At 43.9% G+C, this 26,222-nt stretch overlaps 1 protein-coding gene across 6 annotated transcripts in view; it reads left to right on the top strand.

Annotated features, from left to right (window-relative positions):
- The window catches only part of LOC139543630 (rab GTPase-activating protein 1), a 138,200-nt gene extending 112,479 nt beyond the window's left edge, over nucleotides 1-25,721 (top strand). For all 6 annotated transcript variants that reach the window (XM_071349908.1, XM_071349907.1, XM_071349910.1 and 3 more), the window contains 7 exons: nucleotides 10,477-10,569; nucleotides 11,234-11,344; nucleotides 11,568-11,672; nucleotides 12,325-12,408; nucleotides 18,254-18,325; nucleotides 21,975-22,172; nucleotides 23,470-25,721. In XM_071349908.1, coding sequence (XP_071206009.1) covers nucleotides 10,477-10,569; nucleotides 11,234-11,344; nucleotides 11,568-11,672; nucleotides 12,325-12,408; nucleotides 18,254-18,325; nucleotides 21,975-22,172; nucleotides 23,470-23,592 — 786 coding nt within the window. In that variant the 3' untranslated portion in view covers nucleotides 23,593-25,721. The remainder of the gene's footprint in view (nucleotides 1-10,476; nucleotides 10,570-11,233; nucleotides 11,345-11,567; nucleotides 11,673-12,324; nucleotides 12,409-18,253; nucleotides 18,326-21,974; nucleotides 22,173-23,469) is intronic.
- The last annotated feature ends 501 nt before the right edge of the window (nucleotides 25,722-26,222 follow it).

Genomic DNA, 26,222 nt, shown 5'->3' with positions numbered 1-26,222 from the left:
AATCTGTCCAAAAGAAAGTAGTGATCGATGGTATCAAAAGCAGCACTAAGGTCTAGGAGCACGAGGACAGATGCAGAGCCTTGCTCTGACGCCATTAAAATGTTTTACCACCTTCACGAGTGCAGTCTCAGTGCTATGATCGGGTCTAAAACCAGACTGAAGCGTTTCATATACATTGTTTGTCTTCAGAAAGGCAGTGAGTTGCTGTGCAACAGCTTTTTCAGAACATGTTCAGAGGAATGGGCGATTCCATATAGGCCTATAGTTTTTCATATTTTCTGGGTCAAGGTTTGGCTTTTTCTAGAGAGGCTTTATTACTGCCACTTTTAGTGAGTTTGGTACACATCCGGTGGATAGGAAGCCATTTATTATGTTCAACATAGGAGGGCCAAGCACAGGAAGCAACTCTTTCAGTAGTTTAGTTGGAATAGGGTCCAGTATGCAGCTTGAAGGTTTAGAGGCATGACTATTTTCATCAATGTGTCAAGCGATATAGTATTAAAAAACTTGAGTGTTTGCCTTGATCCTAGGTCCTGGCAGTGTTGTATAGACTCAGGACAACTGAGCTTTGGAGTAATACGCAGATCTAATGAGGAGTCCGTAATTAGCTTTCTAATGGTCATGATCTTTTCGTCAAAGCTCAAGGTCCTAAACGATTTGTCACGCTCAAGGTCCTAAACGATATCATAACCGCCATCGATAAAAGACAATACTGTGCAGTCGTATTCATCGACCTGGCCAAGGCTTTCGACTCTGTCAATCACCGCATTCTTATCGGCAGACTCAACAACCTTGGTTTCTCAAATGACTGCCTCGCCTGGTTAACCAACTACTTATCAGACAGAGTTCAATGTGTCAAGTCAGAGGGCCTGTTGTCCGGACCTCTGGCAGTTTCTATGGGGGTGCCACAGGGTTCAATTCTCGGGCAGACTCTTTTCTCTGTATACAGTAATCCCTCGTTTATCGCGGGGGTTACGTTCCGAAAATGACCCGCGATAAGTGAAATCCGCGAAATAGAAAACTTTTTTTTTTTTTACAATTAGCAACTATTACATGTATACAAATACAGTGACTCACGTGTAGGCCGTTTCGTCGACATTATGGGTTTAGGAGATGTTCGAAATTACAAGATAATTTGGCCAACTTAATGTAAATTTGCCAAGCTGTTTTATGTACGTACACATAACTGCACGAGACGACAAAATGATAGCACAATTCGTAGCATGTTTTGATACAAGAAGCGGGAGTGAGTTTTTAGCGAATCAGAATGCAGAGCACAATGCACCAAAAAAAATAAAAAAATGCATTATGAAAATCCGCGAAGTGGCGAGGGATCACTGTATATCAATGATGTTGCTCTTACTGCTGGTGATTCTCTGATTCACCTCTACGCAGACGACACCATTCTGTATACTTCTGGCCCTTCTTTAGACACTGTGTTAACAAACCTCCAGACGAGCTTCACTCATGCTGCCAAACATACCCTCGTAAAACTGACTATCCTGCCGATCCTTGACTTTGGCGATGTCATTTACAAAATAGCCTCCAACACTCTACTCAGCAAATTGGATGCAGTCTATCACAGTGCCATCCGTTTTGTTACCAAAGCCCCATATACTACCCACCACTGCGCCCTGTATGGAGTTGTACCTGTGGATGTATTTCAAGGCCTACCTTCAAACTCAGTTCCTCCTTTGCTTGACATAATGGGAAAATCAAAAGAAATCAGCCAAAACCTCAAAGAAAATAGTAGACCACAAGTCTGGTTCATCCTTGAGAGCAATTTCCAAACACCTGAAGGTGCTACGTTCATCTGTACAAACAATAGTACGCAAGTATAAACACCATGGGACCATGCAGCCGTCATACTGCTCAGGAACTAGACGCGTTCTGTCTCCTAGAGATGAACATACTTTGTTGCGAAAAGTGCAAATCAATCCCAGAACAACAGCAAAGGACCTTGTGAAGATGCTGGAGGAAACAGGTACAAAAGTACCTATATCCACAGTAAAACGAGTCCTATATCGACATAACCTGAAAGGCCGCTCAGCAAGGAAGAAGCCACTGCTCCAAAACCGACATAAAAACCCCAGACTACGGTTTGCAACTGCACATGGGGACAAAGATTGTACTTTTTGGAGAAATGTCCTCTGGTCTTTTGAAGAAAAAAAATAGAACTGTTTGGCCATAATGACCATTGTTATGTTTTGAGGGAAAAGGGGGAGGCTTGCAAGCTGAAGAACACCATCCCAACCGTGAAGCACGGGTGTGGCAGCATCATGTTGGGGGTGCTTTGCTGCAGGAGGGACTGGTGCACTTCACAAAATAGATGGCATCATGAGTGTGGAAAATTATGTGGATATATTGAATCAATATCTCAAGACATCAGTCAGGAAGTTAAAGCTTGGTCGCAAATGGGTCTTCCAAATGGACAACGACCCTATGCATACTTCCAAATTTGTGGCAAAATGGCTTAAGGACAACAAAGTCAAGGTATTGGAGTGGCCATCACAAAGCCCTGACCTCAATCCTATAGAAAATTTGTGGGCAAAACTCAAAAATCGTGTGCGAGCAAGGAGGCAAACAAACCTGACTCAGTTACACCAGCTAGGTCAGGAGAAATGGGCCAAAATTCACCCAACTTATTGTGGGAAGCTTGTGGAAGGCTACCCGAAACGTTTGACCCAAGTTAAACAATTGAAAAGCAATGCTACCAAATAATAATTGAGTGTATGTAAACTTCTGACCCACTGGGAATGTGATGAAAGAAATAAAAGCTGAAATAAATAATTCTCTCTACTATTATTCTGACATTTCACATTCTTAAAATGAAGTGGTGATCCTAACTGACCTAAGACAGAGAATTTTTACTCGGATTAAATGTCAGGAATTGTGAAAACTGAGTTTAAATCTGTTTGGCTAAGGTGTATGTAAACTTCCGACTTCAACTGTATAAGTCTTTGCTAGGTAAAGCCCCGCCTTATCTCAGCTCACTGGTCACTATAGCAGCACCCACCCGTAGCACGCGCTACAGCAGGTATATTTCACTGGTCATCCCCAAAGCCAACACCTCCTTTGGCTGCCTTTCCTTCCAGTTCTCCGCTGCCAATGACTGGAACGAATTGCAAAAATCACTGAAGCTGGAGACTCATATCTCCCTCACTTACGTTAAACATCAGCTGTCAGAGCAGCTCACAGGTCATTGCACCTGTACATAACCCATCTGTAAATAGCCCACCCAACTACCTCATCCCCATATTGTTTAAAAAAATGTTTTTGCTCTACTTGCACATTCTTCTTCTGCACCTACCTGCATCTATCACTCCAGTGTTTAATTGCTAAATTGTAAGTACTTCACTACTATGGCCTATTTATTGCCTTACCTCCTCACGCCATTTGCACACACTGTATATAGACTTTTCTATTGTGTTATTGACTGTACGTTTGTTTATTCCAAGTGTAACTCTGTGTTGTTTGTGTCGCACTGCTTTGCTTTATCTTGGCCAGGTCGCATTTGTAAAAAGGGAACTTGTTCTCAACTGGCCTACCTGGATAAATAAAGGTGAAAAAAAAAAATTATTATAATAAAACAAGAAATTCATGAATTTATCACTGCTGAAGTGAAAGCCTTCCTCTTGGGGAATGCTGCTTTTTAGTTAGCTTTGTGACAGTATCAAAAATAAATGTTGGATTGTTCTTATTCTCCTCAATTAAGTGTGAAAAATAGGATGATTGCGCAGCGGTGAGGGCACTTTGATACTGCACGGTACCGTCTTTCCAAGCTAATCGGAAGACTTCCAGTTTGGTGTAGCGCCATTTCCATTCTGATTTTCTGGAAGCTTGCTTCAGGGCTCTGGTATTTTCTGTATACCAAGGAGCTAGTTTCTTATGACAAATGTTTTTTGTTTTTTAGGGGTGCGACTGTTTCTAGGGTATTACACAAGGTTAAATTGAGTTCCTCGGTTAGGTGGTTAACCGATTGTTGTACTCTGACGTCCTTGGGTAGGTGGAGGGAGTCTAGAAGGGTATCTAGGAATCTTTGGGTTGTCCGAGAATTTATAGCACGACTTTTGATAATCCCTGGTTGTGGTCTGAGAAGATTATTTGTTGCGATTGCAAGCGTAATAAAATGGATGTCCACTAATTCAGGATTATGAGGAAAAACATTTAAGATCTACAATATTTATTCCAAGGGACAAAACTAGGTCCAGAGTATGACTGTGGCAGTGAGTAGGTCCGGAGACATGTTGGACAAAACCCACTGAGTCGATGATGGCTCCAAAAGCCTTTTGGAGTGGGTCTGTGGACTTTTCCATGTGAATATTAAAGTCACCAACAATGTGATTATTATCTGCCATGACTACAAGGTCCGATAGGAATTCAGGGAACTCAGTGAGAAATGCTGTATATGGCCCAGGACGTCGTATACAGCATTCTGTAAAAAGTGATTGAGTAGGCTGCATAGATTTCATGACTAGAAGCTCAAAAGATGAAAACTCAGTCAGTACTTTCTTTTTTAAATTGAAATTTGGTATCGTAAATGTTAGCAACACCTCCGCCTTTGCGGGATGCGCGGGGGATATGGTCACTAGTGTAGCCAGGAGGAGAGGCCTCATTTAACACAGTAAATTCATCAGGCTTAAGCCATGTTTCAGTCTGGCCAATCACATCAAGATTATGATCAGTGATTAGTTCATTGACTATAACTGCCTTGGAAGTGAGGGATCTAACATTAAGTTGCCCTATTTTGAGATGTGAGATATCACAATCTCTTTCAATGATGACAGGAATGGAGGAGGTCTTTATTCCGGTGAGATTGCTAAAGCGAACACCACCATGTTTAGTTTTGCCCAGCCTAGATCGAGGCACAGACATGGTCTCAATGGGGATAGCTGACTACACTGACTGTGCTAGTGGCAGACTCCACTAAGCTGGCAGGCTGGCTAACTGCCCGCTGCCTGGCCTGCACCCTATCTCATTGTGTAGCTAGAGCAATTAGAGCCCTGTCTATGTTCATAAATAAGATGAGAGCACCCCTCCAGCTAGGATGGAGTCCGTCAATCCTCAGCAGGACAGGCTTGGTCCTGTTTGTGGGTGAGTCCCAGAAAGAGGGCCAATTATCACAACTCAACCAGCGATTGAGTTTTGAGACTCTGCTGTAGAGCTCCCTAACTGGGAGGGGGCCAGAGACAATTACTCGATGCCGACACATCTTTCTAGCTGATTTACACGCTGAAGCTATGTTGCACTTGGTGACCTCTGACTGTTTCATCCTAATATCATTGGTGCCAACGTGGATAACAATATCCCTATACTCTCTACACTCGCCAGTTTTAGCCTTAGCCAGCACCATCTTCAGATTAGCCTTAACGTCGGTAGCCCTGCCCCCTGGTAATGATTGCTGGATGATTCTTATTAAGTCTAATACTGCGGGTAATGGAGTCGCCCATGTCTAGGGTTTTAAATTTGTCAGAGCCAATGGTGGGAGGCTTCGGCGTCTCAGCCGTAACGGGTGGAAGAGAGACCAGAGAAGGCTCGGCCTCTGACTCCGACTCGTTGCTTAATGGGGAGAACCGGTTGAAAGTTTCTGTCGGCTGAATGAGCGACACCAGTTGAGCATTCCTACAGCATTTCCCTCCAGAAGCCATGAGAAAGTTGTCCGGCTGCGGGGACTGTGCGGGGGGATTTATACTAACGTTACTATCTGTACTTACTGGTGGCACAGACACTGTTTCATCCTTTCCTACACTTAAATGACCCTTGCCTAACGATTGCTTCTGAAGCTGGGCTTGCAGCACAGCTATCCTCACCATAAGGCGATCGTTCTCCTGTATATTATGAGTACAGCGACTGCAATTAGAAGGCATAATGTTAATGTTACTACTTAGCTTCGGCTGGTGGAGGATCCTATAGAACCATGTCCAGATAAAGCGTCCGGGGAGAAAAAATTTAATGAAAAAAGTAGAGCGAGGGGAAACATTTTAAATATAAAACGGTAATTAAAAAGTAAAAACCGTGAAGTTGGCAGGTAGCAAAGTAACATTAGCAACTAACTGCACAGCAGCACGTGAACAAGTCGACAAGTTGTGACCGTAAATGACGTCACTATAGTATTAGATCTCTCTCCCTCTTACAAAAGCCACAGCACATCACAGATCACGTCAAACATTGTAGCCAGAATAACAGCAGAGTAGCTGCGTTTGTTTAAGCTGTTTTCTAGTGACATTTATTTGAATACATCCATAATATTGAGCTAATGATGCACGATTTCGCCTGGGGTAGAACATGTGTTCTCTCGTCAGGACACTGTTCTTCAGAAGAGCTAGCCAACAACACGGCGAACACAGTCACTTCAAACCGAACTAGCTGCATTTCCTTTCGTTTGACCTGTTTTCTATTGATAGTTCTTTGTATATAGCCATAAAAAATGATGCTGATTCGTGATTTCGACTGGCTGGGTGAAGCTGCCTGCCTGTCTGTCTCATCCCGACACGTTCATTACTATGGGACAGCTGGAGAGCAATTTGAATATTGAAATAATGGAGACAGACAGCGAGGTTTATACAAATCTCTGCTGTTGGAAACTAAATATTAGTCTAAAAGAAATGTGAGATAATGTCTAGATGCTTTTTATAGTGGAGATCAAGTTTATAAATTGCCTGGCTGGGCTGATGAGACAATGGATTGCACAGTCAGATGGAGTAGAGTAAATAGCCATTTTAACGTCATAGATTTAGCTGGCGGTAATGTGGAATCGACACCGGCTGGAATTCGGTTTTAACCAATCGTTTGCGTTGGTAACCAGTTTATAATAGCAATAAGGAACCACTGGGCTTTGTGGTATATGTCCAATATACAATGGCTAAGGGCTGTGTCCAGACACTCCACATTGCGTAGTGCATAAGAACAATATACCACACTTCCTCTGGCATTTTAAATAACCAGTCAGAGGCAGTGTTGAGCTGTAATAGAAACTGACAGCTACAGTACACCTTCATAACCTTATGGCCTGAGCTCTCTCCTGACCTAAGACAGTCACAAGTATTTTACATCCTATATGGATTTGTATCGAAATATTTGGAAACAGACTGCATCTAAAAACATCTGAAATAATAATCAGAAGTATCGGCTAATCCTTAACGACATACCTGTGCTCTGTCCTGACCTAGAAGGTAACTCTGGTCTATGCTTAAGAAGATTGATTGTTATCCCTTTACATTTGTATTTGTATCTAAAAACGTTTTTCTCAAAAGTGGTTGGCTTATCCTAAACTGCATTACGTAACACCTACAGTACACTAGGTTGGAGATTACCTGCGTCCTTGTACCCTGATTCAGACAGGCTTTTAGAACAGGTCAACCTCTCTTGTCACATATTTTATAAGGTAGGGCATGGGGTCAGGCTTAAGGTAATGCACTCTATGCACTCTAAGGTCATGCACTCTGACCTTTTTGACAGGTCTGGACACCCAGGGCTGGTCATCTGAAAGTTAGTCGTAGAGCAGGATTAGGATCTTAAGGGCTAAAAGGAGCAGGCAAGGTCCTCCTGGTGAGAGACACAGCCATACCCACCCACCCTCCCTCACACCCTCCCTCAGGGTGTCACAAATTCTGTCAGAGTTCAGTCCAGAGCCTGGTGGCATGATCAGGGACCTCTCCTCCCTCTCTACCAGCCTAAACCACCCTGCTCTGCCCAACACTTCTCTCTGTACAAACCACTTTACAGAAGCAGGTAGCCAGATATGACTGTGCTATTATTCCATTCTTTAGGCTTGAGAGAGTTTGCGTAGCTCAAGCTAAACCAGCTGTTTTCTTCCAGTGATCTGCTGTGGCTTTAGTAAGAGGGAGAGGCCTATTACTATAGTGACCACACTCAGTATTTAGCACAGCCACTGTTTACAGGCAGTACACACCCTCACACATACTTTGCATAGTGCATACACAGTGAAACACACACACACACACACACACACACACACACAGCGGAGGAGAGAGGGCACACCGGGGTCATACTGCTTTCCCCCTCTCACTCACTGACTGCGTAGGTTGACATTTTTGGCCTTTTAAAGGGGCAATCAGCAGTTGTCACATCCATTTTTGGACTTATAAATGAACTTATAAATGATTATTGAAGAATATAACCTGTAAATGCCTCATGAGCTGAGTTTAACTGACGTACCCCATCAGAACCCACAATATAAGATTGTTGTACTCCAATGTTTGTGAACAAAACAAACAAACAAACACCGTATAGCCTCAAAAACATGGTTAAAACTATCATTTTGGTCAGTCCCGACATTCATAGCGTTGTCTATGAATTTGCGAGCGATTGCTTATCTCCAGCCCAATCCCTCAGCTTTTTACCAAAACAGTGGCGTGGACTACACTGTTGTTTCAACTGCTGTTTGGCCCAATTCTGTAAAAATAGCCTGATGGACATTTCTGGGGCTGCTGTGTCGAATCGAGTAAGTGACAATACTCTCACCATGTCATAGGGTGTGTCAGTGACCCCGGTGAGTAGAGTTCTGTTCTGTTGTTGTTCAGTCAGCAGAGATGTGCTGTGTTGTCAGTGACACGACCCAGTGTTTCTCTTCTGCTCGGATGGTTGCTCTGACAACAGCTGTCAGACTGGGACAGATTGGGGATCTGACTAGATGGGGCACTTCCTGCCCTCAACACTCTAACTTTCTCACACTGGGTCCGGTCTGGCTCAACCTCACTGTGCAACGTATGCATGTACACTCTCTCTCTCTCACTCACACACTCACCCACTCTCACTTGAAGATACAAAAGGCTAGCATTCAAACTCATGTAGGCCGCGCTGTTCTAGAACGTAACCAGTAGCTACTAAGCACTCATAGCATAGCAGGTGTGTCAGTAGTGTAGTGAAGCCAGTGTATCCTGAATAGCTGAATCTGCAGTCATCACTGGGACCATTATGGACCTGCTCCTCCACAACAGACCTGGTTCTGTACTGTGGGTCGTAGCCGGAGGAAACCGCAGCCGGCTAAATAGACCTCATTTACAACGAGCTGCCTGCTGGAGAAAGAGCATACAGTATTTATGCCCCTACATGCTGATTACAACATGCTGAGTGTGCTTTGAGAAACTGCTGCTCTTTGTACAAGGGCAGCAGTGGAGGGAAGTGAAAGGCTGGGCTTTTGAAAGAGCTGTTGATAATCACACAGACAGATGCATGGTTGTTCATGGTTATTATTGAAGTACTGTACATGCAGCATAACCAATGAGTAACTCGTTCTTGACAAATATGCAGGTTTGTTTTATCAGTAAATTCCTATTTAGTCTGATGCTTTAAGCACACTGTTTGTCGAAATAATTAAGACATACAAGTGACCAACGTGCCATTGGAACAAAGGAGTGATGGTTGCTGATAATGGGCCTATGTAGATATTCCATAAAAAATCTGCCGTTTCCAGCTACAATAGTAATTTACAATATGTCTCCACTGTATTTCTGATCAATTTTATGTTATTTTAATGGCCAAAAAATGTTCTTTCAAAAACAAGGACATTTATAAGTGACCCCAAACTTTTGAACAGTAGTGTGTAGTGGCGGCAGGTAGCCTAGTGGTTAGAGCGTTGGACTAGTAACTGAAAGGTTGCAAGATCGAATCCCCAAGCTGACAAGGTAAACATCTGTCGTTCTGCCCCTGAACAAGGCAAGGCCGTCATTGAAAATAAGAATTTGTTCTTAACTGACTTGCCTAGTTAAATAAAGGTAAAATAAAAAATAAAGTGTGTATGGATGATTTATAAAGCCAGGCATATTTTACAGTTAGGCTATTGATTATAGACCTAATTAAGTTGCGGTTTCCTCTCTCCTCACTTTTCTTAGACAATTAAGGCAAGTGCTGTTTTCTCCTCTCCTAACTCTCCTGCTACCTCCACCGCATTGTTCTCAACACCAATATGCTGGTTAACTTTGCTATTATGCACGTAGCAACATGGTCTAGGAAAAGGTGCCAATTCAGCAGCGCACTGTTTCAGAACCGTGGACAGCCCATTTGTTATAAAATATAATTTTTATTAGTGTTGCACCATTCTTAAGTAATATAACCATATACAATTTCAGTAGCACATGTCTTAGTGATGTGCTGCCATCCCCCCGGCTTCCACAATGTATTAGTCCACTCAGACAGGTGTCTTGTACACCATGAAATTATGATTTTCATGGTGTAATCATAAGGTGGGGGGGGGCTGCTGATCAATTAAAGAAATCTCTGTCGACCAAACAATCGACCAGTCGACTAAATGGGGTCGGCTCTAATCGAGTATTTATCTTGTTATGGTCAGAACACACCTGACTAGTACTGCCATCAGAGACACCCTGTTGCCTAGAGCTGTAACCAGGCTATGGGGAGCCCTCGCAACACTCCCGATGCCCTCACCCTTACCCCCTTGTCGTGTACTGGAGACCTACTGTAGATGTGGTCCAGTAACAGTCCCTGTCTCTACAGATCAGTCAGAAGAAGCTGAAGAAGTATGAGAAGGAGTACCACACCATGAGAGAGCAGCAGGAGCAGCAGGAAGCTCCCATTGAGAGATACGAGGTACTATGCATGTTTCCACTTGAGTCATTTAGCAGACGCTCTTATCCAGAGCGGGTTACAGTTGGTGCATTCATCTGAAGATCGCTGGGTGGGGCAGCCACATATCACAGGGATAGAAAGTACATTTGTCCTCAAAGTAGCTATCGGTAGAGTCACACAGCATTGGAGTGAAGGAGTTGAGTTAGTCTCTTAAGTGGACTGTGCACACAAACATCTACTTGTGCACAGCCTCATTATCCATTACATAGTTGTAATGCCAGGAATGTCTGGAGGGGAGTTTGTGTACGGCAGCCAGGTCAATTTTTAATCAAGGCTTATTCTCAAAGGTTGTTATTTACAAGCGTAGTTAAACATTATATATGTCACGAGTTGAGAGAAACAGGAAGAAGATCGGAGGATCTTCAATAGTGCAGCCCGGCAACAGGCTACTGTCTTCTCTCTCTCACTATTCTCTACTCTTTCCACTCACGCACTCCTCTTTCCTTTCTCCTTCACTCACTCACTCACTCACTCACTCACTCACTCACTCACTCACTCGCTCTTTCCTTTCTCCACTCTCTCTCACTCTCGTCTCCTCTCCCAATCTTTCCTCTTGTTCCTCTCACGCTCTCCTTCACCTACCCACTCCTACTTTCCTCCTCTGTCCTCTCCTCCTGTCCTGTAGAGGGAGAACCGTCGTCTCCAGGAGGCTAACATGCGTCTGGAGCAGGAGAATGATGACCTGGCCCATGAACTGGTCAGCAGCAAGATCGCCCTGCGCAAGGACCTGGACAACGTAAGGCGGACGCATCATCCCAAAATTCCGTTTCTTAGACTTGTGCGAGTGTGTAAACGTGGGCGTGCATGTGTGTGTGGTGCGCTCGCACGTTTTCTGTTATCCAAAACCCATTTAGCTGTCAAGTCCATTTTTTACTCCCGATAGGTTTGTTGTTGTCATTTGGTATTAGCTATTGTCAGTTGACCTTGTCACTGTATCCATGTGTGCAACTGTCCCTCAGGCTGAGGAGAAAGCAGACGCTCTGAACAAGGAGCTGTTGATGACCAAACAGAAGCTGGTGGATTCGGAGGACGAGAAGAGGCGACTAGAGGAGGAGTCTGCGCAGGTCTGGCTCTGTTTGTCTCTTCGTCCGTTTGTCTGTTCATCTGGCTGGCTGTCTCTGTCTGAAAATAATATTGCTGTCTTGGAAGGACACTACAATGGAATTGAATGTGTTGGATTGATCGATAAGTCATTATTTTGAAGTGAACTGCCATTGTCCTCTGGAGAGTTGCTGAATATTTTTGTTCATCGTCAGGTTCCTTTTCTGCTCGCGCACCTTGGTGGGAAAGCAGTGTTCTTTCTCTCTTTTTGGCCGTCTCTTTAAGACAGGGGGATGGTGGGCTCCCCCATGTACTGTGGCTGTGGTCTGTGTTCCCAAGGACATGACTTATCGTCTAGCACAGTGCCTACTGTATTTCTCACTTACGTGTACAACGGTCTCAGGGGGCATCTGCCATTGCCACTGTCCTTTGCTGACGTCCTCTTGATGACTACATCTTTTCTACTCCGTGTGTGTGTGTGTGTGTGTGTGTGTGTGTGTGTGTGTGTATGTGTACTACTCCTTGAGTGTGTCACTACTGTACGCACTTTACAGGCCCAAGGACAGTTGACCCCTGTCCTGACTGAGACGAAGTCCTTATATTCTAGGTTAGAGGTGAAGTTATTCATTGTGCATGTGATATCAAGTCGACGTGCGTGTGCCTGTCTGTCTACAGCTGAAAGAGATGTGTAGACGGGAGCTGGACAAATCAGAGTCTGAGATAAAGAAGAACGGTTCCATCATAGGAGAGTACAAACAGGTACGGTTGACTATTGTATTCTCTCCATTCTGTATTTAATCAAATTTCATTCAAATGTATTTATAAAGCCCTTTTTACATCAGAAGATGTCCCAAAGTGCTATGCAGAAACCCAGCCTGGTGTTACATGGCCATTAAGGCCAGATCGTTCTTCAAGATGTTCATAGATGACCAGCAGGGTCAAATAATAATCACAGTGGTTGTAGAGGGTGCAACAGGTCAGTACCTCGGGAGTAGCCAAGCATTCAGAGGTCGAGACAGCAGGTGCGGTAGAGAGAGAGAGTCGAAAACAGCAGGTCCGGAACAAGGTAGCTCGTCCGGTGAACAGGTCAGGGTTTCATAGCTGCAGGCAGAGCAGTTGAAACTGGAGTAGCAGCACGACCAGGTGGACTGGGGACAGCCAGGAGTCATCAGGCCAGTTTGTCCTGAGGCATGATCTTCGGGCTCAGGTCCTCCGGGAGGGGAGGGAGAGAGTGAATATTAGAGAGAGCATACTTAAATTCACACAGGACACCAGATAAGACAGGACAATTACACCAAATATAACAGACTGACCCTAGCCCCCGGCACATTGACTATTGCACCATAGATACTGGAGGCTGAGACAGGGGTGGGTCAGCGGACACTGTGGCTCCATTCGATACCCCCGGATAGGGCCAACCAGGCAGGATATAACCCCACCCACTTTGCCAAAGCACAGCCCCCACACCACTAGAGTGATATCAACAGACCACCAAATTACTACCCTGAGACAAGGCTGAGTATAGCCCACGAAGATCTCCTTCAACGTACGAGCCCGAGGGGGCACAAAACCGGACAGGAAGGTCACGTCTGTGACTCAACCCACTCAAGTGATGCACCCCTCCTAGGGACGGCATGGAAAAGCACTAGTAAGCCATTGACTCAGCACCTGTAATAGGGTCATTCCATAAAAATGGAGCTCTCTAAGAGAAAGCCCTGCCTCCAGCTGTTTGCTTAGAAATTCCAGGGACAATTAGGAGGCCTGCGTCTTGTGACTGTAGCGTATGTGTAGATATGTACGTCAGGACCAAATCGGAGAGATGGGTAGGAGCAAGCCCACGTAATGCTTTCTAGGTTAGCAATAATCAGGCCTAGCCTTAACAGGAAGCCAGTGTTGAGAGGATAGCACATATGATAAATTGTTTTGGTTCTAGTCAAGATTCTAGCAGCCGTGTTTAGCACTAACTGAAGTTTATTTAGTGCTTTATCCGGGTAGCCGGAGAGTACAGCATTGCGGTGGTCTAATCTAGAAGTGACAAAATCATGGATTAGCTTTTCTGCATAATTTTTGAAAAGTTTCAGATTTTTGCAATGTTACGAAGATGGGAAAAAGCTGTCCTTGAAATATTATTGATATGTTTGTCAAAAGAAAGATCAGGGTCCAGAGTAACGCCGAGATCTTTCACAGTTTTATTTGAGACGACTGTACAACCATCAAGATTAATTGTCAGATGAATTTGTTTCTTGGGACCTAGAACTAGCATCTCTGTTTTGTCCGAGTATAAAAGTAAAACATTTGCCGCCATCCACTTCCTTATGTCTGAAACACAGGCTTCCAGGGTAGGCAATTTTGGTGCTTCAACATGTTTCATCGACGTGTATAGTTGTGTGTCGTCCACATAGCAGTGAAAGTTGACATTGTGTTTCTGAATGACATCACCATGAGGTAGAATATATAGTGAAAACAATAGTGGTCCTAAAAGAGAACCTTGAGGAACGCCGAAACGTACAATTGATTTGTCAGAGGACAAACCATCCACAGAGACGAACTGATATCTTCCCAACAGATAAGATCTCAACCAGGCTAGAACTTGTCCATGTAGACCAATTAGGGTTTCTAATCGTCAAAATAATGTGGTGATCGATGGCGTCAAAAGCAGCACTAAGGTCTAGGAGCACAAGGACAGATGCAGAGCCTTGGTCTGACGCCATTAAAAGTTCATTTTCCACATCACGAGGGCAGTCTCAGTGCTATGATGGGGTCTAAAACCAGACTGAAGCATTTCGTATACATTATTTCTCTTCGGGAAGGCAGTGAGTTGCTGTGCAACAGCTTTATCTACATTTCTTGAGAGGAATGGGAGATTCAATATTGGCCGATTTTTAGTTTTTAACATTTTACGGGTCAAGGTTGGGCTTTTTCAAGAGAGGCTTTATTACTGCCACCTTTTCGTGAGTTTGGTACTCATCCGGTGGATAGGGAGCCATGTATTATGTTCAACATAGGAGGGCCGAGCACAGGAAGTAGATCTTTCCGTAGTTTAGTTGGAAGGGGTTCCAGTATGCAGCTTGACGGTTTCGAGGCCATGACTATTTTCATGAATGTGTCAAGAGATACAGGATTAAAAAACTGGAGTGTCTCCATTGATCCTAGATCCTGACAGAAATATGTAGGTTTAATTTCCCCATTCTGTATTCTCTCCATTCTGTATTTTCTCCTCTGATGGCAACATCCTATTTATTAGTTTATTTGTCAGGGACCATGTAAAACATGCCATTGCACCTGATTTAAATTAAATAAATTCAAATTTTAATCTGGGCAGAGAACAAACAGTAATACATCAATACAATATAACACACTATTAATACATATGTATTGAACAAAAATATAAACGCAACAATTTCAACGATTTTACTGAGTTACAGTTCATATAAGGAAATCAGTCAATTTAAATAAATGCATTAAGCCCTAATCTATGGATTTCACATGACTGGGAATACACATATGCATCTGTTGGTCACAGAAACCTTAAAAAAAGGTATGTGTGTGTATCAGAAAACCAGTCAGTATCTGGTGTAACCACCATTTGACTCAAGCTGCACGACACATCTCCTTCCCATAGAGTTGATCAGGCTGTTGATTGCTGCCAGTGGAATGTTGTCCCACTCCTCTTCAATGACGGTGCGAACACGCTGTCGTACACATCACCATGGGGCACACTGTTCACAACGTTGACATCAGCAAACCGCTCGCCAACACAATGCCATACACGAGGTCTGCGGTTGTGAGGCCGGTCGGCCGTGCTGCCAAATTCTCTAAAGCGATGTTGGAGGTGGCTTATGGTAGAGAAATTAACATTCAATTTTTTGGCAACACCTCTGGTGGACATTCCGGCAGTCAGCAGGCCAATTTCAAGGTCCCACAAAACTTGAGACATTTGTGGCATTGTGTTGTGTGACAAAACTGCACATTTTAGAGCGGCTTTAAAAAAAAAAAAGGTCCCCAGCACAAGGTGCACCTGTGTAATGATCATGCGGTTTAATCAGCTTCTTGATATGCCACACATGTAAGGTGGATGGATTATCTTGGCAGAAGAGAAATGCTCACTAACAGGGATGTAAACAAATGTGTGTTCAACAATTCTGAGGGTTTTTTTTTCTTCAGGTTTGCCTTGATGCTAGCCAAGGTACTGCACACTCTCACACTGGTTGGCAGGTTATTCTATTATCTAGACGCTCTGATTGAAGAAATTCGATGGACCTGGACTGAGTTGAGCAGTCCCCTTCTGTTATCCACTTATCCACAGTTTATTTTGTAATCAGTAAAACCAATTATCTACAGTGGCAGGAAAAAATGTGAACCCTTTGGAATTAATTGGATTTCTGCATAAATTAGTCATAGAATTTGATCTGATCTTCATCTTAGTCAGAAGACCTATATAAACCTTGAATTGCTGATACTATTTAAGGAAAATGTTTATACGTGTTAAATGTTTATGCTTAGCTCACATAAGATCATTTAAAAGTATGTAAGGTGTATGTAATAGACTACATGTGGCAAAAACTAATATAGACATTAATAAATGCATGTCTTCCAAAATAGGTTTTACAATGATGGGGGAATGCCAAGATGGCTGCACGGTGGCTTCAACACAGTCCTCTAGTTGATATATAAATCGTTGAGTAAAACTCATCCTATCCATATGTTTAATTCCTCAACACGAACTTCAGTTGACATAACCAAAGCTAGATTACACAACACTGAGGGCATAAAAGGTACGGAGGGCCAACAGAAATAGTGTCACTATTTTAAAAACAGATGTAGCTACCTTTTGACAGGAATCTAAAAATATGAATAGGAAATAGAAAATGACAGAAAATGATCAAATTGATGGTAGCTTCTCCGCCGGCTGCGATGTGCCAGTTGAAAGCATCTCTTCGGATCAGAAAGCAGAAAAACGGTGAGGGGATGTGGTTCTTTAAAAATAGTTTCTCTCTGGTCCCCATTGCGGTGCTGAGAGGCCGTTTTAATATGCCTCCTAACAGTGTGATGTATGGTAGAGTGTGGTAATAGGTTCCTGTGAACTGATCTGGGACCAGCAGTAGGCTGGAGATTACACACATCAGGAATAGCAGGCTGACAGACTGAGACAGACAGGTGTGTTGAGGAAAAACTCGTTCCAAGGATCAGGCAGAGCTAATTTTCCAGTTTATCAATGTTTATTCAAGCAATTGCAAGGAATTTAACTCTCCGGATATACCGGGGAGGAACTTGATTATTTTACACAGTCTTTATATACTTATTCTTCACAAAGAGCTGGTTACCTCTCGTAGGGGGAGGTACGCTTACAAAATAGATGAGGTAATAGGCTCCACTTTCTTAGAACAGTACAAACAAGAACAGTTCTCACAGCCTATGATAGAGGAGTGATACGATCTTTAAAGCCTGAACAGAGGAAACAACATTTTCCCCCTGGCTAGGTTAATAGTGCCCTACAAATAAAGAGGCAGTAATGTATCACTCATCCGTGCGGTATGTAAAAGAGGGCACTGGACAGCTGTGGTATTATTCAACGTAAGCATTTTACACAGCATTAGACCGTAACAAAACAATTTTGCTCTGGCAGGTTGGGAACAAGTAGAGCAGGGGAAGAGGTGCAGGCTTTTGTTCTAGCCCAGTACTAACACACCTGATTCCACAATCGAAGCCCTTGCATTGGGTGTGTTCGTACTGAGCTGGACCAAAGCCTGAAAAACCCTCGTTGGCGCAGGGTAGTTAGCGAGTCTGTCTGGCGGAGGCAAGGGTCTTGCCTTAATGATCTAAACCATTTATAACCTGCCCACAACAAAGCCTTAATAATCCCAGAGACCCTGCCCTCCAAATAACCACGACACTCTAAGTGACTGAGACACCGTGTCTCTGTCTCTCTTCTCTCTGATTGGGATCATTCATAACACATTGTTTGTTAATTACTGTAGCTTATGCAGGGTAATGAATTTCTGTTTTTAGTGTTGCCTAATCGCTCCGGCAACCTATTTTAACCATAGCCGTGGCGATGAATCAGGCTTTCTCTAAATTAAGATGTGTGTGGTGTTGCCGCGGTGACAGGGAGGGCGGAGTGGGATAGATGGGATTTCTTGGGTGAAAGGGGGGTGATCAAATTGATCAAATGTTCCAGTTAGGATGGTTAATTTCCCATCGATCTCACTGCGTCCACCTCCCTGCGGTAAGGTGGACGCATGGGGTGGGTTGTATTCATAAGGGCACACCGTAGCCAGACATTTTCCAATGGACAATGAGTTGTTTGTTATTAGACAAGTCCAGGTAGTCCCTCCCTGTTTCAGTCAGTTTTCTTCCGTGTGGGGCCTAACGAATACTCCCCCGGTGCAGAGTAGGGCCGGCCGGATGGTTAGGTAATCCTCTAATGACAGGAGTTGTGTTGTGTAGTTGAGTTGAGTTAATACACTTAACTGTAAGAGGATAGAGCCACAGCCTGCCTGGGATTACACTCACATACAGATGAGGGAGGATTCATGGAAAGGTGTTTGAGATTCACCCTGTGTTCTAACCTCTTGACCTTTGACCTCTATGTTGACCCCTGTAGATCTGCTCCCAGCTCAGTGAGCGTCTGGAGAAACAGCAGACAGCCAACAAGGGAGAGCTGGAGAAGATCCGGGTGAGACCATGTCACAGGACATCACACAATCACATGACAGACTGCTCAATCACGTGACATAGCGCTGTTTTCAAATGTGCACGCTTTCTTTGTGTGGCTGTGCGTGTGAGTGTAGTTCTCCTTTTTCATTTATTTTCCTTCCGCTTAGCACATCCTGAGGAGCATTTATTGTAGCTGGGGATTTTACCAAAGCAAATTTGAGGAAAACGTTACCGAAGTTCGATCAACACATTGACTGTAGTACTCGCGCTGCAAAAAACACTTGATCACTGCTACTCCCCCTTCCAGGATTGCTTACAAGGCACTCCCCCGCTCTCCCTTCGGCAAATCAGATCACAAATCAGATCACAACTCCATTTTGCTCCTCCCTTCCTATAGGCAGAAACTCAAACAAGAAGGCCTATTCAATGCCTGTCTGACCTATCGGAATCCATGCTTCAAGATTGTTTTGATCACCCGGACTGGGATATGTAACGGGTAGCCTCGGAGAATAACATTGATATATACACGGACACAGTGACTGAGTTCACCAGGAAGTGTATAGGGGATGTTGTTCCCACTGTGACTATTAAAACCTACCCAAACCAGAACCCGTTGATAGACAGCAGCATTCGTGCAAAAATGAAAGTGCGAACCACCGCATTTAACCATAGCAAGGTGATTGGGAATATGGTTGAATACAAACAGTGTAGTTATTCGCTCCGTAAGGCAATCAAACAGGCAAAACGTCAGGTACAGAGACAAAGTGGAGTCACAATTCAGCGGCTCAGACACGAGACGTACATGGCAGGGTCTACAGACAATCACGGATTACAAAGGGAAAACCAGCCACATCACGAACACCGACGTCTTGCTTCCGGACAAGCTAAACACCTTTTTCGTCCGCTTTGCGCATAACACAGTGTCACCGATGCGGCCCACCCCCACGGACTGTGGGCTGTTTACGGACATATTAAATCTCTCCCTATCCCAGTCTGCTGTCCCCACTTACTTCAAGATGTCCACCATTGTTCCTGTACCCAAGAAAGCAAAGGTAACTGAACTAAATGACTATCGCCCCGTAGCACTCACTTCACAATAACCTCTCCCTCAACGTCAACAAAAAAAAGGAGTTGATCGTTGGACTTCAGGAGAGAGAGTATGCCCCTATACACATCGACGGGACCGTAGTAGAGAAGGTGAAAAGCTTTAAGTTCCTCGGCGTACACATCACTGAAAATCTGAAATAGTCTACCCACACAGACAGTGTGGTGAAGAAGGCGCAACAGCGCCTCTTCAACCTCAGGAGGCCCTCACAAAAAGATAATCAAGAACGTCAACCACCCGAGCCATGGCCTGTCACCCCACTACCATCCAGAAGGCGAGGTCAGTACAGGTGCATCAAAGCTGGGACCGAGAGACTGAAAAACAGCTTCTATCTCAAGGCCATCAGACTGTTAAATAGCCATCACTAGCTGGCTTCCACCCGGTTACTCCACCCTGCACCTTAGAGGCTGCTGCCCCATGTACATAGACATGGAATCACTGGTCACTTTAATAATGGAACACTAGTCACTTTAATAATGTTTACATACTGTACTCCTTTACTCATTTCATATGTATATACTGTATTCTATTCTACTGTATATTAGCCAATGCCACTTCGACATTGCTCGTCCAAATATTTATATATTTCTTAATTCCATTCTTTTACTTTAGATTTGTGTGTATTGTTGTGAATTGTTAGATACTACTGAACTGTTGGAGCTAGGAACACAAGAATTTTGCTACACCCGCAATAACATCTTCTAAATATGTGTATGTGACCAATAAGATTTGATTTGATTTAGTAGTGGTTTCTTTGCAGCAATTCGACCATAAAGGCCTGATTCACGCAGTCTCCTCTGAACAGTTGATGTTGAGATGTGTCTGTTACTTGAACTCTGTGAAGCATTTATTTTGGCTGCTATCTGAGGTGCAGTTAACTCTAATGAACTTGTCCTCTGCTGCAGAGGTAACTCTGGGTCTTCCTTTCCTGTGGCGGTCCTCATGAGAGCCAGTTTCATCATAGCCCTTGATGGTTTTTGCGACTGCACTTGAAGAAACTTTCAAAGTTCTTGAAATTTCCCGGGTTGACTGACCTTCATGTCTTAAAGTAATGATGGACTGTCGTTTCTCTTTGCTTATTTGAGCTGTTCTTGCCATAATATGGACTTGGTCTTTTACCAAATAGAGCTATCCTCTGTATACCACCTCGACCTTGTCACAACACAACTGATTGGCTCAAACGCATTAAGAAGGAAAGAAATTCCACACATTAACTTTTAACAAGGCTCACCTGTTAATTGAAATGCATTCCAGTTGACTACCTCATGAAGCTGGTTGAGAGAATGCCAAGAGTGTGCAAAGCTGTCATCAAGGCTCCCAAGTGGTGCAGCAGCCTAAGGCACTGCATCTCAGTGCGAGAGGCGTCACTACAGACACCCTGGTTTTGAATCCAGGCTGTATCACAACCGGCCGTGATTGGGGGTCCCATAGGGCGGTGCACAATTGGCCCAGCGTTGTCCGGGTTTGGCCGGTGTAGGCTGTCATTGTAAATAATAATTTGTTCCTAACTGACTTGCCTAGTTAAATAAAGGTTAAATCAAAATTAAAATCAAAATAAAAGGCTACTTTGAAGAATCTCGAATATTAAAATATATTTTGATTTGTTAAACACTTTTTTTGTTTAATACATGATTCCATGTGTCATTTCACAGTTTTGATGTCTTTACTATTATTCTACAATGTAGAAAATAGTAAAAGTAAAGAAAAACCCTTGAATGAGTAAGTGTGTCCCAACCTCTGACTGGTAGTGTATATGCGTGTATTTCAAATGGACCGGGTTAAAAGCGGAAGTCGAATTTCGGACCTTGTGTTCAATTGACCAATAAAGTGATCTTAATGTATCATGGAATGTAAAATGTATACTATCAGCATGCATAATTATAGCCTAATATTCAAACGTCAGTAGTCCTATATGAGGATTAGGAGATTAGGAGGACAAATAATCCATTTCTATTCCCTTTTGATAACACAGACAGAATAGCCCACTTCTCTGTTTCCCTGTACCTTAGGACTCTGGATTGTGATATTGGATGATCATGGAGTTGGTATACAGCTTCTCATTTCCAGGCTAGGCGAGGTGGTGGGGTGAGGAGGAGGATGAGAGGGCTCTTGAAACTGCGGAGGACTATATCTCCCGTAAAGGAGAGACCCTCAGCCTGCCTCCTCTTATCACCCTGCTACCTTCCTCACGGCCACATTGCTCATTACTATTGCAGCAGCCTGTACTTACTCAGACAACACACCACACACTGGGGGAAAATGACAGGGGGAATGGGAGGGAGATACCCGTGTGAGCTAGCTGGAAAGTGAGGAAGCCCCCAGTGATGTAGTTTTGTAAACTGCGCCTGCCCTTAGATGCTGTGATTTGCGTGGTATATTGTTGTGGTATAACACGGGATAGGCTTAGAAGTCTCGTGGTGTAAGCTGTGCCTGTCTGGTATAACCGGTGTCCTGGTCTCTCCCCTGTACAGGTGAAGGTAGAAGGCTGGGAGAAGTGACTTGCCTCTGTGGTGTAGCCATGTTTTAACCCCTGATCCCGCTCGATGTGGTCTCTCCCCTACAGCTGAAAGTCGAAGGCTGTGAAAAGTGCTCCATCCTGTTCAACAAGGAGGGTCGTCTGAAGGCAGTGAGGAAGATGAAGGAGGGCAGTGAGGAGGAGACGGACGAGGAGAAGGAGGCGCTGAAGAACCAGCTCAGAGAGATGGAGCTGGAACTGGCCCAGACCAAACTACAGCTGGTGGAGGCAGAGTGCAAGATACAGGTACGAGGCTCACTTCAAAATTACCCCGATACTTCTGCTTAAATTGTTGTCATCCACACTGTAGCTACCCACGTAGACTAAACTCAGCTGAGATCCTCCATCAGTTCATTTAAATCCTAACAATTCATGATTTCATTACTGAAGGGAATTTGAGGCAATACTGATGATGATACTGTTGTGCCTCATCTCTTACAAAAGCTTTCCAGAACTTGCAAACTGCTTTGTATACTGTTCAACATACCTTGTGTCAATTGAAGCTTATCCTCAATACTGAAAAAACTAAACTAATGGTGTTTTCTAATGCAAGAAATAGACCTCTGAACCTTTCACCTATTACTACCTGTCAGGGCAAGGAGATTGAGGTTGTAACCTCATATAAATATCTTGGAATTCTAATTGATGACGGCCTCTCTTTTAAATTGCATATTCAACAACTTACAAAAAAATTTAAGCTGAAATTGGGATTTTATTTTAGGAATAAGGCCTGTTTTTCTTTTGAAGCCAGAAGGAGGCTAGTATCAGCTACATTTATGCCTTCACTAGACTATGGGGATATTTTATATATGAATGCTTCCGCTCAGTGTTTGAGATCAATTGACACCCTTTACCATGGCACTTTGAGATTTATTTTAAACTGCAAAACCCTTACGCACCACTGCACTTTGTATACCAGGGTTGGCTGGCCTTCTCTAGTCACTCGTAGGCTCAGTCACTGGTATACTTTTATTTACAAAGACATTTTGGGTTTACTACCTCTTTATTTGGGCATTTTTATTGTTCAGAAATGTGGTGGGTACTCTCTTCGTTCGCTGGACTTTATCCTGCTAACTGTTCCAAATGTCCGAACTGAATTTGGTAAAAGGGCTTTTATGTACTCTGCGCCATCGTCTTGGAACGCCTTACAAAATACTTTTAAACTGGAAGAACTTGTCCCGATTGGTGTTTTTAAATCACTGATGAAGGATTTTGAGGCTGATTCCCTGACCTGTCAATGTTTTTAATTTGCTGTTTTTGATTTGGTTATACTCTTGTGAATTCAATGGTTTTTACTACTTGTCGTTTTTCATGTTGTCTGTCTGTAATTTTTGTAATGACTTGGTGCTGCCTATCTTGGCCAGGACGCTCTTGAAAAATAGATTTTAAATCTCAATGAGCCCTTCCTGGTTAAATAAAATAAAATAAATAATACACGTTTTCATTCATTCTAGTTTTAATCTCCTGTTTCCTTACACCAGGCTAGCCCTGCAGCTCCAGCCCATTGCCTAACCTCTTCCCGTTATGTTTCTCCCCCCCGCAGGACTTGGAGCACACCCTGGGTCTGGCTCTCAACGAGGTCCAGGCTGCTAAGAAGACCTGGTTCAACAGAACCTTAACCTCCATCAAGACCGCGACGGGAGCACAGGGCAAGGAGACCACCTAACTTGAGACACTCCTCCTCGACCACAGACTGTATCCTTCTCCCCGCCCTGCTCCCAAACCTCCCCCTGTCCCACTCCCGGCCTCCCCCCTCCTTCTCCTAGTCAGAGGTACCACCCACTCACTGGACTGGAGCAAACCAAACGGTTTTTAAAAAAAGGACTAAGCTCAAAGGTACCACTGCCCCCAAAACGAAACAAAGTACTTAATTAAAAAAAGAAAAGAGAGGTTTCAACGTTAGTGTTTATACTACTGATATTTAACAGGTAAGGAAGGAGCTTTCTAGAGAGCTACCTGGACTGTCCTTCCAATCCAGACCTGGGAAATACAATCCGTTTTACTGTCCTCTCTAGACTGCTTGCACAAACAACTCCAACTGTAATCTAAGTACTACGAGTGCTAACCTCTTCCTTCTTCTCATTTCCGCTCTACGACGCCATTCTTTTCTATACATGTATGATCACGAACGTGCTTCTGTATAGACGTGCATCTGTGAAGACTGAGCACACCGGAGTGTATGTATGCGCGTGTCAGTGTGGGTGAACATTTAGCCGAATGTGAGTGTGTGCATGTGAGTGTGTGCATGTTTGTGTGTGCATGTTTGTATGACTGACGATGGTTCTGAGTGTGCGGTGAACCTGTGAAGCTCGGAGTGTGAGTTTAGCTCGGAGTGTGAGTTTAGTGTATGAAAAGTGGGCGCTGTATAGTGTGCGGAGGTTGGAGGTATATGAGGAGGAAGAGGATCTTATTGACGAAGCCTTGATGTGAAGGGTTAAGGTGAACATAATGTACAGCATAACAGTAGATATATTAGCAACAGCCTGGGGTCTGTCCGGTCGGTGGTGCAGTAGCAGACGGAGGCCACTAGTAGGCGATGTCCTGGTGGTCCTGACGCAGTCCTCAAAATGCGCTTTCTGGGCCGGGACAGGCTGGGCTCAAAGCATGGGAGCTCCGAGGCTGGAGCTGCAGATATAGAGATATGGGTGCGGCCCTCCCTTGGCTCAGACCCCACCCCATACACTCCTCCCTCCATGGCTGTGTCTGAAATGGCACATGTTGGACGCAGCTCATCACTCCTCCACTCTGAGACCAGCTGCTCCTCTGGGGTTCCTAGATGACCCCTCATGACCTCATCGGTCCAGGTTATGTTTTATGCCGTGTTATTTTCGCTCCATGACACGCCCCCCCCCCCCAGACCTAGTCAGTGACCCCACTCTCCCGACATAGACATAAACACACACAGACGTTACAGGCACCCTATGCACACTCTGACTCCACTCTCCCAATGTAGACATAGACACATACACACATCACAGCCAGCCACCTACCTACCTACACTCCTGAGAGGGGGAGAAATGGCGAAATGGCATGTCGTCTGGTCATCAGTCACAGGCTGTGTGCTTATGTGTGCACTCTTATGTGGGAGACTGAGTCAGACAGAGACATAACTGTTGGGGCTCATCAAAGGTCAGAGGTCGTTGGCGGTCAAGCTGGCGTTCTCCCTAAAGGAGTCTGGGGCACGTTGCTGGATGTCATGAGCAGAGCAGACATGATTCCATGTTCCATGATTTACATGTTTGCTCTACATAATATATTTCTATCTGAACGCTCCCTGGTAGAGCTGTGTCCATATTGGGGAAGGTCCTACTCTCTACTGACAGTCTGTGTGCGGGTTTGTGGTGGGAGGAGCGGTCTTTGCACCTTAATATTCATATTTATAACGTATGGAATTCGGCTAAGCTTGCTTAAGTCTGTGTTGATGTCAGTGGAAGAAGTAAGGCTTGTGCAATGTACTGAGAACAAAGAGGCTGTTCCGTAAGGCACTGGGTTGTACATAAAAAGCATTCTGATGATGAGTTTTTTTTGTTTATTCTTTTGTACTTCTTCTCTCCGCTGTAACTGTACTAATTAATAATGTTGCCTACAATAATTACGGACTGTGTTACAGATTAATGATCATAATGTATGTTTTTTTTGCTCAAAGCTCCCTTCGCTTTAAATGTCAGGCAAACCTTGTCTCATCCATAACATGCCAAAATGTACCTTCCTTCATCCAACATTACTGAACGTGTGGAACATTGTACTAGTGTAGGTTGCATTATTCTGCATTTCAATATAAAGCTATGAACACAGGCCTATTTGTTGTTTGTTTCATTTTTATGCTCATCCGAATGTATGGATGGATCATACACTTTATAGCCCTGACTATTTCTCTTCTTCTCCCTTGCATGTTGGCTGAATATAATTCAAGTCATTATACGGTCTCTATCCTGCTCCATGATCAATAGAATGAGTATCAGATTCCCGTTGCCATGTTACCTCTGGTCATAACGAAGCAGAGATCTGATGTCTCACTTGTCTGTCTGCTTGGGACAACTCCTGGGGCTGTGTCCCAAATGGCACCCTATTCCCTATACGGTTCCCTGTTTTTGACCAAAAAAAAAAAAAAAAGTAGTGCCCTTCCAAGGGGAATAGGGTTCCATTTGGGATGCAGCCCCTACTATCCTGCTCCACTGAAAATACCTTGAAACCCCTTTAATACGTCCAGGTCTCTCTTTTGTCCTCTTTTCAGAAGGATCCTTCTCCCTCCTTCTTCTTTATATAGTTAAATAAAAACATTTAAAATATCCCTCC

The sequence above is a fragment of the Salvelinus alpinus genome, chromosome 18 (assembly GCF_045679555.1).
Source record: "Salvelinus alpinus chromosome 18, SLU_Salpinus.1, whole genome shotgun sequence".
Lineage (NCBI taxonomy): Eukaryota > Metazoa > Chordata > Actinopteri > Salmoniformes > Salmonidae > Salvelinus > Salvelinus alpinus.
Note: the sequence above shows the minus strand (reverse complement) of the source record. Positions and strands in the feature narration are given on the sequence as shown.